This window comes from Phaenicophaeus curvirostris, chromosome 18, assembly GCF_032191515.1.
Source record: "Phaenicophaeus curvirostris isolate KB17595 chromosome 18, BPBGC_Pcur_1.0, whole genome shotgun sequence".
Taxonomy (NCBI): Eukaryota; Metazoa; Chordata; class Aves; order Cuculiformes; family Cuculidae; genus Phaenicophaeus; species Phaenicophaeus curvirostris.
This window is the reverse complement of record NC_091409.1, coordinates 10014606-10029920: the sequence shown is the minus strand read 5'-3', so window position 1 is coordinate 10029920 and position 15315 is coordinate 10014606. Positions and strand designations below refer to the sequence as shown.

The 15315-nt window shown below is 55.1% G+C and overlaps 1 protein-coding gene across 1 annotated transcript; it reads right to left on the bottom strand.

The window, feature by feature from the left end:
- Nucleotides 1–4120: 4120 nt before the first annotated feature.
- Nucleotides 4121–9405, bottom strand: KCNK15 (potassium two pore domain channel subfamily K member 15). The gene is made up of 2 exons (XM_069872068.1): nucleotides 9083–9405; nucleotides 4121–5283 (listed from the first exon to the last, which is right to left on the bottom strand). Exons 1-2 carry the CDS (start codon nucleotides 9363–9365, stop codon nucleotides 4370–4372), a joined length of 1197 nt encoding a protein of 398 aa, XP_069728169.1. The 5' UTR covers nucleotides 9366–9405; the 3' UTR covers nucleotides 4121–4369.
- Nucleotides 9406–15315: the final 5910 nt, after the last annotated feature.

The window sequence follows — 15315 nt, the reverse complement described above, 5'->3', positions numbered from 1 at the left end:
AAGAGGACGATCAGCGAGAGTGTTTGCACGTTGACCCCAGTGCACTGCCAGGGTGTGTATGTTTGTGGATGTCCACATGTGTTGTCCGTACGGATGTATACAGGCACACAGTGGACAGCAATGCTTTGGAAAATGCCAGATTCCCTTCAGGAGGTGAAATCTCTGGTTGGTTGTGCAGTCAGTGTCTGATTCCCTTGTGTGAGCCCTTTCCCCATGTGAGACCCACCAGCTGAAGCTGCGGGTTGTTGGTGAAAGCAGAGACCCAGTGCTGTACTCCTGCTGTGTGCTGCATCTATCTGATGGTCTGCCTGGCTTCCCAGCCTGCGTATGTGAACGTGGCAGCTCCTCAGGGGGTTTGCAAGTGATTAGATATTCTCAAAATGTGGCTAACGAGTCTTAAACTCACACTGTCAGACTCTTTGCTCAGAGACTGATGCCCCAGTGACCAAGAAGCTGCACATCCATCCCTTGCCCCAGCTGCTTGCACATGACATCAGCATCAGACTCGCTCCTGGGGAACCTCAAGCTCCTCTCCTGGTGTAGACACCCTCCTGCCCTCCCTTCCCTGTGGTAGCTGCTCTCGTCCTGATGGAGGAGAGGGACCGGGAAGAGTTTCTTGTAGCATTTGGATCTTTGCACTTTAGCAGCTGAAACTGAGAAGGAGCCAGCACCAGCCCTTTACAGAGCACCAGCAAACAGAGGCTACGACCTAACAATTTACCCTTCATGACTTCTTGGTAGCTAAAATGGCAACCAAAGCCGTGTTGTTAAACCCCACTCTGCCAAGTCAGGGAACAGCCTTTGCATTTACACTGCATGCTGGGTGCCTCGGGTGGGCATGAGACCCCCTTGTGTGGGCAGCAGAGGGCTTTGCCTTGCTGAGAGGCTGTTCGGGCAGCGGTGAGCTCTGCTCTCTGAGCAGTGATAGGGTGGAAGCAACCCAAGGGAAGACTTAAGACACACCTTCTGCTGAAGCCATGCCCTCAAACTTTCTGGGTTTTTGTAGATGTTTGGGCACCACAGACTGGGATAGCTGTCCACTGGGGCTCCACTAAACACCAGCCTGGAACTTTAAATCCTACAGGAGTTTTTTTTTCTTTAGGGCTGTCGCTTCTTACCTAGTGCTGCTCACTGGTCTCTGCTTTGGTGGTTCCATCTTCTTGACCTGGAGCTGGTTTTGGCTTTGTTTGGAGCAAGGAAGAGTGAGATTTGAAGGGCGAATCCAAGGCACGTTCCCAGAGCCTCACCGAGCTGGGCTTGCCTTCCTCCTGGGAGCTGCAGGCTGCTCCCTGCCCCTGGCAGAAAGGGCGCCCTGGAGATGCAGTGCCTGACCCAAAACCCCTCCTGCAGCACTGCCGTAGCCTGCCACCACCGGGGATGCCCGTGTCCTGCTCACATTTTGTGGCAGTCCTGAATTCAGGCCACAGGGAGTCTTTCTTTTCCTGTTCTTATAGCAGCTAGGGGTCTTCTGCAGGGGCTCTGCAGCCTGCGCAGGCGTGCCGTGCTGTAAGGATGGGCAGGAGATGGCAGGGACAAGGTGGGAGCTGCTTCTGTGCTGGCCAGGGAGAAGGGGAGCTCCCAGCGAGCTCTCCTCCAGGTTCTGTTTCTCTTTCCCCTGCGCCCACTGCTCCCTACATGGGTTGCCCCTTCCCTCTCAATATGAGGCCTTATTCCAGCCCGAGGGGACTGAGGCTACCCGCAGCATCTCTTTGCACTGAGGTGTCCATCCCATGCTGCCCGTGGGGAGCCCCAGGGCTGCTGCAGAGCTGGCCTCTGCTTGGGGACGGAACCATCACCCCAGCACATCCACGCTCTCACCCTCCCAGCGTCAGCGTGCCGGCACTCTGCCTTGTACCCGCGCTGCCCAGGGGCCTGGCTGTGGTAGGGAAATCTGCTTTCATGGGGTCAAACCTTTTTACTTCATTACCTGCTCCACAATAGCTTTGCAGAGGCACCACAAGGCTGCTACCTCTCCTTTTGCCTTTCCATAGGAGTGGGGGCAGCCGATCTGCTCTTTTTGGCCTCTGTAATGCTCTCCAAAACTTTTTGGAGGTTTTTAACATCAGCTGGTGAGATATAATCTCCGTGGAGCCAGAGGGAACACAGGCAATGGAGCTGGGCAGGCTGCTTGCCACTGCGGCGAGTTGTTTGTGAGGTGCATGGGCTGCTTTGGGTGGAAGGTGAGATGCCGTCCCGGCAGCGCCGGTGGGACGCCGGCTGCTCATCTGTAGTCAGGAGAGGATTCTGCTGTACTTTTTTCCTGTCTGTAGGTTTTATTCAGACAATATGTAATGATTGAGTGATTTACAATTCAGTGTTAAGCTAATGAAAACGTTGATAATGGTGACAATAAAACTTTTTTTTTCCTATGATGTGTTGAAGTGTTTTTGTGGAGTGTCTCTGCCTCTGTTGCCACCACCATTATCTCCAGCCTGAGATTTCAGCCAGCCTGTCCACTGGCTTGTAGGGAATGAGAGGAGCTCAGCCCAGTGTGTCTCAGTGCTGGCCCAGGTTCCTTCCCAATGCTCTTCATCAGTGGGCGCTCTCTGAATCCACCCCAGCATCAAACCTGTGTTTCCCTGTGCCATTTCCAGCTGTAATTCAGCCATGGGCATCTCCAGGCCCAGAGCTAAGCTTGCTACCACCTTGTCCAGTCAAAATCCTACTGCTCTGCTTTCTCCATAAGAGCCTTTGTGGTTGACACGGGCCATTAGAGATTGGTTTGGAAATCCTGGAAATAAAGGTGCTGCTGGCAGAAAAACTGCCGGTGGCTCAGGCAACCGTGCCAGAAAGCATCTCCCAAATAAAGGCACAGGGTGAGGAAACCCCCTTCCCACACCTAGGAAGTGCAGCTGCCCCCCAACAGACCTGTCCTGCCACCACTGCTCTTCTGCCAACTTGCCTCAGGAATCAGAGCTCCTGCCTGTCCCTGCACACACCCCCCTGCGGCAGGAGAGCCAGCAGCCAGGCAGGAGTGGGGTCTGGGGCTCGGACACATCCCTCTGCTCCCCTTCAAGGCAAATAACTGAGCACCACCAGCTGGATTCACCTTTTATTAAACTGACCAGAACAAAGAGACGTGAGAGCAAAGCCTGCCCTGAAGCCCTTCCAATGCTGGCACTCTGCATGCCTTCCCGACCAGGAAAAAGGGATTTTTTCCTCTGGGGAACCCCCCTCAAAGGGTCTTTTAGGTAAAATTAAGGGTGAAAATGTCCCTTTACTGGAGAAAAAAAGCAAAATGGAGCTGCTGTCACTGCCAGAGCCCTGTCCTGTTTTCTTGCAGTTGAGGCAGGATGGAGAAGAGCCACAATGGGGGAGAATCAGCTGGAAACAGCCCGGGGGCTTCTGTGCCAACAGGTACCGCATCGGGGGCACACGCTGAGACAGGATCACGTTTCTTCTGATAATCCCAGCAGCAATGAGCCCAGACCCACGGGAAGAGGGAAGGAGCCGGCAGGCTTACTGGGCTGCCAGGTGGAGGAAAAGTGGTAAAGGAAAGGGTGATTTTAGCTAATGATTAATCAGTGGCAGGTGGCTTTCTGTGGCTGAGGGAGACTCTCCCTGGGGCTGTGCCTTCAGCACACTCCGGGGTCATCCCAGAATGCTGTGGCTGGGCTGGAGGAGTGGGACACAGCGTTCCACCAGCCATCTCAGCCTGAGGGACCTGGTGAGGTGTGCTGGTGGGTAACTGTAGAGGGCTCAAGCTTCTGAAAGCCCCGAGCCAGCCACAAGCCTGAGCTCAGACCCAGAGGGCTGCTCACTGGAGATGCCACGAAGCCATCCCCATGTGCTGAGCAGCAGGACTGAAGTCCATCCCCTCCCACCCACCTCTCTCTGCCCATCCATCACCTGCAAACCTGCTGCGTGGCACCGACTTACCTGCACCCACGGTTGGGGGACAATGTAAAGATCCCCAAGCCTGCAGGGCTCACTAACACAGGCTTTGCTTTTGATCTGCCCTCAGCAAGTGCAATCCAGCCCCCGTAGCATGTGGTGGCAGCAGCCACAGCCAAGGTTAGGCAGGGTGGGAGGGTAGCAACACCTCCGTTTGGGGAGCAGGGAGGTGGGAAAGCAAACCTGCAGCTTTCTGGACTTCACACTGGTAGGTCAGTGCCAGACCCAAATGCTTGAGCCTACTGGGGAGGAAAAAGCAAAAAAAACTAACAATGTCATTCAGTGCCTGCAAAAAGGAATAATTACTTCTCAATGGGGTTTAAAGGCTCCTGCTGGCCCCTGCGTGGGGCTGGCTGCCAGCTGACAAGGCAGAGGAGCAGAAGAAATGAGAGCAGTAAGAGGGACCTGACGTCTCTGTTCATTATTTATCATCATGGTAAGAGTGGAGCCACTGAGTACAGCTCAGCACGTGCTCCTAGATGGATTTCCTCCGCAGCCGTGGGCGATGCCGGCAGCGAGGGCTGCTGGATGATAAAGTGCTCCCCGGGGAAGAGCCGGTCTGACCCCGCGTGCTCAGGGAGACCTCGTCGATTTTGTAGGAAATGGAGTTGTAATAGACGGGGTTGGTGTGGCAGCTCAGGGTCTCGGGGTGGGAGGGCACGGGGCTGCCACACACCTGAGGTCTGTAGCACAGGCAAGTGCAGAAGGAGGGGACCGCGGCTGCCGAGTTGGCTGACTGGCGCCTCTGCCTCCCTGCGTCCTCCTGGATGAGTGGGATGAGGTTCATCTGGCTTGTCCTGTCCTCCACGGGGAGAAAAATGGCATTGCTGCTCCTGGTGTCCTCTTTTGGCTTGAGGTGGATGTTGTTCTGAGCTCTCCTCAGCGAGGCACGCTCTTCAGCATCCCGCCGCTCATCCTCAGAGTTCATTGTCAGGAACCGCAGCACCACCAGGTTGAGGAAGGCGCCGATGACAGTCAGGCCCACCAGGATGTACATGAAGCTGAAAGCCACGTACGGGGGCTTCTTTTGCAAAGCCTCGTTCTTCTGCAGAGCCACAAAATCTCCAAAGCCGATAGTGGTCAAAGTTATGAAGCAGTAGTAATAGGCATGAAAGAATGTCCAGCCCTCGAAATAAGAGAAGGCCGCTGCGCCGATGCACAGGGTCCCCATGCAGGACAGAAAGCCGACTAGGACCATGTTCTCCATGGAGACGTTGGTTGTCCTCATGCCCAGACACTTCTTGATCTTCTTCAGCAGCAGCCGCACGACAGTGTTCATGCGCTCTCCCAAGCTCTGAAACATGACCAGCGTCAGAGGGATGCCCAGGATGGCGTAGAACATGCAGAAAACTTTGCCGGCATCTGTGCCCGGAGCAGCATGCCCGTAGCCTGCGAAGGAAAGAGTTGTCAAGCCCTCACTGGGGTTTCCAGCAAGGCTGCCCTGGGACCAAGAGAAGCGGTAGGAGAAAAGGGGGAAAACGCAAGAGGCTTCATGGGATGCTGAGACCAACAGGACCGGATCACCCTGCAGGCAGGGATGCACCCTACCGATCCCATCTACAACTACCCTTGCAGGGTCATCGACACCTCACCGTGTCCCCTCCAGCGTCACACACATCTTGGCTACGTTCTGCAGGAGCTATAGGTCCCCTGCACTGTAGGGTCGGTCCCCATGGGAGCAGCTCAAGCTGGGAAGGCTTCCACAGAGCAACTTCAGATTTACTCCGGTGTTGCCGGAGACCTAAAGCACTGCTGAACCGTTTGGGAGGAGGGATTGTGCTCTTCCAGATACAGGGATGTATTTATGCCACCGCAGCCCTGTCAGCCCTTGTCCCTGGGATGAGAAGCTCAAGGAGGACAAGGTTCTCCTTGAATGCCTTCTGAGATTTAATTTCCCCACCTTGCTCCAAGTTTCAAAGCTGTGACTCAAGGACACACAATTAGACCGTGAGTCGTAATGAGTTATTCACCACAATCTTCCGGACTTCAAGTGATTCTGCACCCACCTTACTTAATTATAGAGGCTTACAGAAATCAGTGGCCTCTGACCTCAGCGGATGAGTAACTAACTGCAAGGGAGTCACACAGCGTGGGAAGGAATGGCATCCAAAGGCATCCAAGCCTTTCTCTTGAGTTTCTAAGAGAAACTACCAGGGCTGGAAACTTCCTTTCTGAAGGTGCCTGCAGAACAGCACTGGCTCCTTCCCAGGTTGCTGCGTGGCCTTTTCCAAACATCTATTTATATTTCACTTTCTCCAGGTGACCATGTGACTTTCACATGAAGGTATATGGGAAAACCCCCCTTTCTTTTATTTCTCAGTCTTGTTCAAAGCTGCAACTTGGCTCTGTCTCTGCTGCCAGTGGATTTCCAGGGCTCTTAGGGAAGCTGTTAGCTAACGGTGTTGGGAAGACCTGAGGATGACACCCACGTTGTCCCAGGCACACCTCTCACTCCAGGGAACTCCTGCAGTGGGGGACAGGGCTGGGAGGCTGAGGACAGCGTTTTCCTCCACTGTGCTGTCTCCAAACTGCGAGCAGGCAGGAGGAGACTGGTTTCTAATTGCTCTGTCTGTTCATAAACCCATGCAATCCAAAATTATAAACTTAATGCCTGCATGCCACATTTCCCAGAATACAGAGCAGACATGAGACTGCAGTGGCGAAAAAACCCAAAAGAGTCAGATCCAAGCTTAATAACCGAGTGCAATTACCAGGTCCTAGGCTACAACGTAATACAAGACAGCAATGAGGAGGGAAATATAATGACCCAGAAGAGTAGTAAGTGGAAAAACAGTTGCTGTACCCTGAGAGACTGCTGAAAAAGCAACTGACTGATGCTTTCAAAACGACAAAGGGAATTAGAGTAAACGCAGCTACATTAATGTTAAAAGTGAGATTTGGAGCACAGCCCAATGTAAAGTGATCTGATGTGCCAGTGTTTTAGAAATATGGCACCCAAGCCGAAATTATTTATTGCAGGGGGGGTGTGATAAGCGCAGCAATTGTTTGTCACAGTCAACAGAAAAATAATGCAAACGAAGCTATAACCTGTCACAAGATGATGGAGATTTTCACTGAAGCGATTCATCCTACCCTCGTGCTGGGGGCTGACACTAACCATGCCCTGAACCTGCTGCTGTTTGCTGGCCACGTATGTCACAAACCCCACAGAACATCTCCGGGGGGGCACACGGAACCCCCCAAGGCAGGACCTGTGGGGTACCTGCCCCTCCACCACCTCTTGTCCCTGCTAACACAGCACAGTTGATCCCACCAGCCCTTGTCCTGAGGGATGAAGCTTTCAGCTGCCAGAGTTATTTCACCCTTGCCAGCCCCCTCAGTGCAGCTGAGCCCCATCCCACAGCTGCTGCCGTGGAAGGGCAGGGTTCAGCCTCAGGGTTCCTACCTCCAAAATGCATCTCCTGACTGAATTCCCAGCACGAGCAATGATATGAGCATGGGATCCTGTGCCTGTCTACCCACACGGGATGCTAAGGGCTCAAGGATTAATAGAAGTGGATTAATTAAACAATGCTCAGCTCCCATGTGGCTAATCTCACCTCTAATTAAGGCAATCCTCATTCAATTTAGTTTCATTCTCTTGCGAAGCAGAAGTGGGCAAACCAAGGCTGGGCTCTAGTATGGGTAAGTGTGTCTAGCAGGGGCTTAACGCGATTCATTCTCTTCCCAGCCAACTGACACCTACCTCTCTGCAGGTTCCCGTGCAGGTTCAGTGCCTGGAGGCTGTCTTGGCTCCCTGAAACAGGTCTCGTACAGCCAAACATCCAGAGTTTGAGCTGGCAAAGGAACCAACAGTTCTTGCCCAGCTCTACAACCTGACTTGCTGCCTACAACACTGCACAGGGATGGACATGGCTCCCACCGCTGCCCTCCCACACCTCCATCAACTCCTACAGCTGCCTGCTCAAGCTCCACGTGCTGCTGCCTCCCTGGGACAATGTGCACATCACATTTTGTGTCCCCAGCCATCACTGCACCCCGACATCCTCCACAACAAGTTGCCCCCCACTCTGCCCCGAATAACCCCTCCCACTACAGGGCACTGGGGATCCCACAGGGTGGGCTCAGAGGGTGGCCTGAAGAGATGTCCTGGCCTTGTAAGGATGAGACCTGCCTCTCCTGTGCAGGCATCACCCCCCTGGGCTTCCTGGGGCACCTAGAGGTGGTGGAGGTGCAGAGGTGAGGGGATGGAGGGATAACGTAGGGATGGAGGGGTGTGGGGAGAGAGGAATAGTGTGGGGATGGAGGGGTGCAGAGAAAGAGTGATAGTGTGGGGATGGAGGGATGTGGGGACAGAGGAATAGTGTGGGAATGGAGGGATAGTGCGGGCACGGAGGGATATTGTGGGCACGGAGGGATAGCGTGGAGATAGAGGGATGTGGGGAAGAAGTGATAGTGCGGGGATGGAGCAACTGTGGAGATGGAGGGATGTGGGGAAAGAGGGATAGTGTGGGACTGGAGGGATAGTGTGGGAACGGAGGGATAGTGCGGGCATGGAGGGATAGTGCGGGCATGGAGGGATGCAGGGAAAGAGTGATAGTATGGGGATGGAGGGATGTAGGGAAGGAGCAATTGTGCAGGGATAGGGGGAAGGAGTTATAGTGTGGGGATGGAGGGATGTGGGGACGGAGTGATTGTGTAGGGATAGAGGGATGTGGGGACAGAGGGATAGTGTGGGGATGGAGGGATGTGGGGACAGAGGGGTAGTGTGGGGATGGAGGGATGTGGGGAAGGAGCAATTGTGCGGGGATAGGGGGAAGGAGTTATAGTGTGGGGATGGAGGGATGTGGGGACAGAGCGATAGTGTGGGGATGGAGCGATTGTGTAGGGATAGAGGGATGTGGGGACAGAGGGATAGTGCGGGGATGGAGGAATGTGCGGATGGAGGGGTAGTGCGGGGATGGAGGGATGCAGGGAAAGAGTGATAGTATGGGGATGGAGGGATTTGGGGAAGGAGCAATTGTGCGGGGATAGGGAGAAGGAGTTATAGTGTGGGGATGGAGGGGTGTGGGGCAAAGCAATAGTGCGGGGATGGAGCGACTGTGTGAGGATGGAAGGATGTGGGGAAAGAGTAATAGTATGGGGGGATGGAGGGATGCGGGGCCGGAGGGCTGCGGGGATGGAGAGACAGCGCGGGGTCGGAGGGCTGCGGGCTGCCGGCGCTCACCGATGGTGGTGATGACGGTGATGGCGAAGTAGAAGGAGCCGGCGAACTTCCACTGGCGGCCGGCGCGGTGCGGCTCGGCCTGCAGCACCAGCCGCTCGAGCTCCCGGTAGTCGTCGGCCGAGAAGCGGTATTTCCTCCGCAGCTCCCCGCGCTTCTGCTCCAGCAGCCGCTTGCGGCCGCTCTCCGCCTCCGACTCCAGCGCATCGAACACGGCGGCGCCCACCAGCAGGTAGGAGAAGATGCAGAGGATGAGCGCGGCCGTGCGCAGGTTCTGCCGCTTCATGGCGAGGGGCGGCCGCGGCGCCTCAGCCCGGGCTCCGCATGGCCCCGCCGGGCACCGGCTCCTGGGGGCACCGGCTCCCGGGGGCACCGGCCGCGCCGCCCCCTGCGCCCCCGCGCACCGCCCCCTGCGCGCACCGGGCACCGGCCGCACCGCGCGTACCGGCTCCTGGGGGCACCGTTTGCACCGCGCACCGAGCGCGCCGGCTCCCGGGGACACCGGCTGCGCCGCCCCCTGCGCCCCCGCGCACCGCCCCCTGCGCGCACCGGGCACCGGCTGCGCCCGCTCCCGTGGGCGCCGGCTGCACCGTGCGCCGTTTGCACCGGCTCCTGCGGGTACCGTGTGCACCGGGCACCGTGTACCAGCTCCCGTGGGCACCGGCCATCGGCTGCACCTGCTTCTGCGGGCACCGTTTGCACCGGGCACCGTTTGCACCGGCTCCTGTGGGCACTGTTTGCACCCTGCACTGTTTGCACCCTGCACTGTTTGCACCGGCTCCTGTGGGCACTGTGTGCACTGTGCACCATTTGCACTGGCTCCTGCGGGCACCGGCTGCACCAGGCACCAGCTGCACCATGGACTGTTTGCACGGGCTCCTGTGGGCACCGGGCACCGGCTGTGTCCGCTTCTGTGTGCACCGTTTGCACCATGCACCATTTGCATTGGCTCCTGTGGGCACCATTTGCATTGGCTCCTGTGGGCACCATTTGCGCTGGCTCCTGTGGGCACCGGCTGCACCAGGCGCCGGCTGCACCATGGACCATTTGCATGGGCTCCTGTGAGCACCGGGCACCGGCTGCGCCCACTTCTGCGGGCACCGTTTGCACCGTGCACTGTTTGCACTGGCTCCTGTGGGCACCGTTTGCGCTGGCTCCTGTGGGCACTGGCTGCACCAGGCACCAGCTGCACCATGCACCATTTGCACCGGCTCCTGTGGGCACCGGGCACTGTTTGCAACGTGCACTGTTTGCACCAGCTCCTGTGGGCACCGTTTGCACCGGGCACCGTTTGCACTGGCTCCTGTGGGCACCGGCTGCACCAGGCACCAGCTGCACCATGGACCATTTGCACGGGCTCCTGTGGGCACCGGGCACCGGCTGCGCCCACTTCTGCGGGCACCGTTTGCACCGTGCACTGTTTGCACCAGCTCCTGTGGTTACCGGCTGCACCGGGCACCAGCTGCACCAGGCACCGTTTGCATGGGCTTCTGTGGGCACCGTTTGCAACGTGCACCATTTGCACCAGCTCCTATGGGCACCGGGCACTGGCTGCACTGGGTGCTGCCTCCTGTGGGCACCAGCTCCTGTGTGCGCTGGGCACCTGCTGCTCCAGGCACCAGCTCCTGGGAGCTCCGTTACCGGTTCCCGTTGGCACCAAAGCTGCGTGTCCTGCGTGTCCCAAGCTCACCCGCCTGGCAAGCCCAGGCTGCAGGTGTTCCCTAGCGAGGCCGTGCTCCCTCCCGTGCTGATGCCATTAATAACGGTGCCTTTCTCCAAAGCTGCACCCAGCTGCCTGCTCCCAGGCTGCAGGAGTGTGTTGTCCCTGCTTTTTCCAGCTGGTCACCAGAGCAGAAGGCCTGATGTACCCAGTGCTGTTTTAAGAGCACAATGAAGCAAACTGACCAGATTTGGTGTTTCTGCTGCTTTCTCTGGCACGTTCATCAGATGCTGCAGGCGCGGGGGATGCGGGGCCCACCAGCTCTGTGCTGGTGTTGGGGGCAGCGGGTAGAACATCCCCACACTGATGTGCTCTGGTCAGCCTGGGTCGGCTCGGAGGTGCAGGGAAATCAGCTGTGGTAGGAGACAGAGCCCACAAAGTGAAGACCCTGTTTTTCATTACTGGTTTCCTGAGCTTTTATGTAACCCTCCTGTTTCACTTTTAAAAATAGAAAGGTACTTGTCTGAATTCTATGTTGCAGGAGATAGGATCTCCTTCTTTTGGCTGGGAATAAAACAGACGAGGAGAGCAAACCAACAATCAGGCTTACATCGCTCTTCACTCTACCCATTTCACTTCTCTCTCTGGAGAGACAAAGGTGCTTAGGGTTTTAATTGCAGAAAAGGAGGTCTAAATTGGACGTAAGAAAAGCTTTTTAACCGTGAAGACAGAAAAACACTGGAACAGATTGCCCGAGGAGTGTGTGGCAGCCCTGCCACTGGAAGAGTTTAAAAATAAGATAAGCGGATGTCTGGTTATCTCCTGGAAGTGGTCTGGGTACTGATGATGCTCTCCTGGAGCAGGGGATGACTTGATATCCTCCTGGAGCCCCTTCCAGCCCTGTCCTCTTTATTTCCGTGGCCAGCACGTGGAACACAGTGCCTGTTCCCGCTGTAATCGTGAACTCTTTTTCACCCTGGACACTTGCCACTTCCCTCCTCCTTGCCGAGTCTCTGTGCCAGTGCCATTAGTGAAAGTTGTTATTGAAGAAAAAATACAGGCTCCGGCATCCATCACCAGCAGCACAAGCTGTCGGTGGGTTGCTGTTTGACATTGTAGCTCTTGCAGCCTTCTAAATCACACGGAAAAGCCTCTGCTGGAGGAATGTGTCTGGTTTATGTTCTCTGTGGGGTCATTTGCAGTCCTGCTAATGGGGCCTGGGATGCTGTCAAGCCTTTGGACTCAGAACAATGTGGGGGCTGCTTGCCAGAGAAGACACGCTCCACCTGTGGCCATCCAGCTGCTGGAGAATTTTTCCACTGTCAGCAACAACAACCCACCTCGAACACAGGACACAGTGCCGCTAATTGAGCTCCTATTGGTCCTGTTACAAAGGAAGCAGATCTCACAGTGGTTGTATCGCTGGGTGTCTGCCACACAACTTCTAGGAGGGGATCTGGGCCTCCAGGGCCTTGCAGGTCAAATTCTGGTGTCCCCAGGTAGTATTTGGGGCATGAAGCTGATGTTGTGGCATATTGTGCAAAGCCAGCTGCTCTGTGCAGACCTCGGGCCGACATAGAATCATAGAACCACCAGGTTGGAAGAGACCCACCGGATCATCGAGTCCAACCATTCCCATCAAACACTAAACCATGCCCCTCTGCATCTCGTCCACCCGTCCCTTAAACCCCTCCAGGGAAGGGGACTCAACCCCCTCCCTGGGCAGCCTCTGCCAGTGCCCAATGACCCTTTCTGTGAAAAATGTTTTCCTAATGTCCAGCCTGAACCTCCCCTGGCGGAGCTTGAGGCCATTCCCTCTCGTCCTGTCCCCTGTCCCTTGGGAGAAGAGCCCAGCTCCCTCCTCTCCACAACCTCCTTTCAGGTAGTTGGAGAGAGCAATGAGGTCTCCCCTCAGCCTCCTCTTCTCCAGGCTAAACAACCCCAGATGCCCGTGTATATTCAAGCTTGCAAAACCCTGGGAGATGCTCTCCATCCATAGGAGAAGAAGGGCAGAAGCTACATGCACAGTTCCCCTTAGCAGCAGCATCAGTCCTGTGTGGTCATGGGTTACCTACATCCTCCATGGTTTGTTTCCACGTGTGTCTGCAATGACAGCTAGCAGTGCTTGGACAGAGAGGGTAGAGTATATTCTTCTCAAAGCACTGCCTCCACAGAGAAGGGGTCTGTCAATGGGATTGCACCTTCCCTGGAGCCATTTGGAGCAGGAGTTCATCTCTGACCCTGCAGTATGAACAGCTCTCAGTGCTTCCTCAGCGTGGTTCCTGCTAGCTCTGTCTTCTTCATGTCTTGTGGTGGGTTGACCTTGGTTGGTTCTAAGACCACAGAGGAAATCCTCCCTTGCCAGTGTCTGGTGAAAGGCAGAGCCTTTGGCACAGCCTTTCCCTGCTAAGTTGGGAAATACGGAATCATAGAATCATTCACAATCATGAATTGTAGAATGGTTTAGGTTGGAAGGGACCTTGAAGATCATCTAATTCCACCCCCGCTGCTGTGCAGGGGCACCTCCCACTAAAGATTCAGGCAAATCCTTTTTCTGGAAATGGGGATGCCACCAATGGAGAAGCATTGGAAGAGGGTCTCATTTGGCAATGAGCATGACAAAACGGCTGCTATCACTCCCACGGGTACTTGGGACATCACCATTTCCTCCTTTTGGGGTTTAATTAGACCTCATGCAGGTCACAGGCCCCCATGGAATCAATGCTGCTCAGCAGGATCCATCTCCAGATAAAAAAACACCCAGTAACAAACCCAGCACTGATGAAACCAGGACCATGTGGGCAATAACGTGCTCAGTCTTGTGTTCTAAATGGGGACATAGGCTTCAGAATTAAGATGATGCTGAAATGAGCCAGCTCTACTCTCATATTGCTGTTTCTTGCATGCAGCAAGAACAAGGGGGCATGAGTGAGACCAAACTGTGTCAGATCACTGTTGTGCAGGGCAGTCCCTCCTGAGGTACTGGAGTTTCACACTTTCCCACTGGGAAGCTCCCTCAGTTCAACCTTTGCCTTTCCCCTGACTTTGCTGCACTTGAGAAAGGTCAGGCAGGAGCCACGGGATCAGGCCAGGCAAGATAATGTACTTCATCATTGATTTCCAGTGAGAAGTTGCATTATGAGATTAAATGTCTCATTTTTATTGCATGGGGAGGCAGAGACAAAGCAAGAGCTCTGAAAATAAAATAGAAGTTGAAGTGCTGTGTTTCTGTTGTGAGGTGCTTGTGACCGGGAGCAAATGTCCCTTGTTTGTTCAGTCCTTTGGAGGTGAACTTGGAGAAGCTCCTTCCTTCTGAGGCTGGTAAACAAAGTCAAAGCTCATCTGTGTTTAAACCAGTGCCTAATTAACGTGTCTAATTGGCCCGCATCTAATTCCAGGCTGGTGGGGAATTTGTTAAAAAGCTTTTCTAGTTTTAATGGATTGAAATAAGCAAAGCTGCTTAATCATCTCAGATGAAAGACGCTAAATAGACACCAGCAGTGTGGGGCTGTTTGAGTCAGTCCCGCGTAACAGCATGTGTGGGGAGAGGTGGAAGCATCCTGGCAGCTTTGGGCATCGACGCTGCCCCGGTTTACACCCCCCTGGGCTGGCAGCTCCTGGTCCCTCAGGAAAGGGGTCGGTGTTAGGATGTGTGGTACCAGCTGCCAGCGTAGCCCAGGGTGGCAGCCAGGGCTGAGGATGGGGTCTGGTAGGCATCAGCCCCCTCTCTGGCTTTTGGCCATGGGGCATTCAGCTCTCCCAGGGGCTCTGGGAGCATCCTGGTGTGCTCTGCTTCTTTTGGTTTATTTTTAAGGCCAAATAGATGTTTTGTTTTGCCTTAGTAAAAGCATCAGCTATTCTGGCTTTAATGCCATTTAATACCCAGATTATAGCCTCGCGATGCCAGAGGATATTTTTAAAACAATGGATTAGTTCATTTCTAAAAAGGATTAGATTCTGAGATATGAATAACAACCAGCTGCAGCTGCCCAGATGAGAATGGGACTGCAACCACTGCCTGGCTGTCCCAGCACCCTGAGCTGGGCACGGGGAACCATCCCTCCTCTCCGTGTGAGAGGCCATGGCGATGAGCTCTTTGCACACGCAGTCCCTGACCGAATCCAGGTTGGATGTAGCAATGACAGAATCACAGAATCACAAAGTTGGAAAAGACCCACTGGATCATCGAGTCCAACCATTCCCATCAATCACTAAACCATGTCCCTCAGTGCCTCGTCCACCCGTCCCTTAAACCCCTCCAGGGAAGGTGACTCAACCCCCTCCCTGGGCAGCCTCTGCCACTGCCCAATGACCCTTTCTGTGAAAATGTTTTCCTAATGTCCAGCCTGAACCTCCCCTGGTGGAGCTTGAGGCCATTCCCTCTCATCCTGTCCCCTGTCCCTTGGGAGAAGAGCCCAGCTCCCTCCTCTCCACAACCTCCTTTCAGGTAGTTGGAGAGAGCAATGAGGTCTCCCCTCAGCCTCCTCTTCTCCAGGCTAAACACCCCCAGCTCTCTCAGCCATTCCTCATAAGGCCTGTTCTCCAGACCCTTCACCAGCTTCATTGCTCTTCTCTG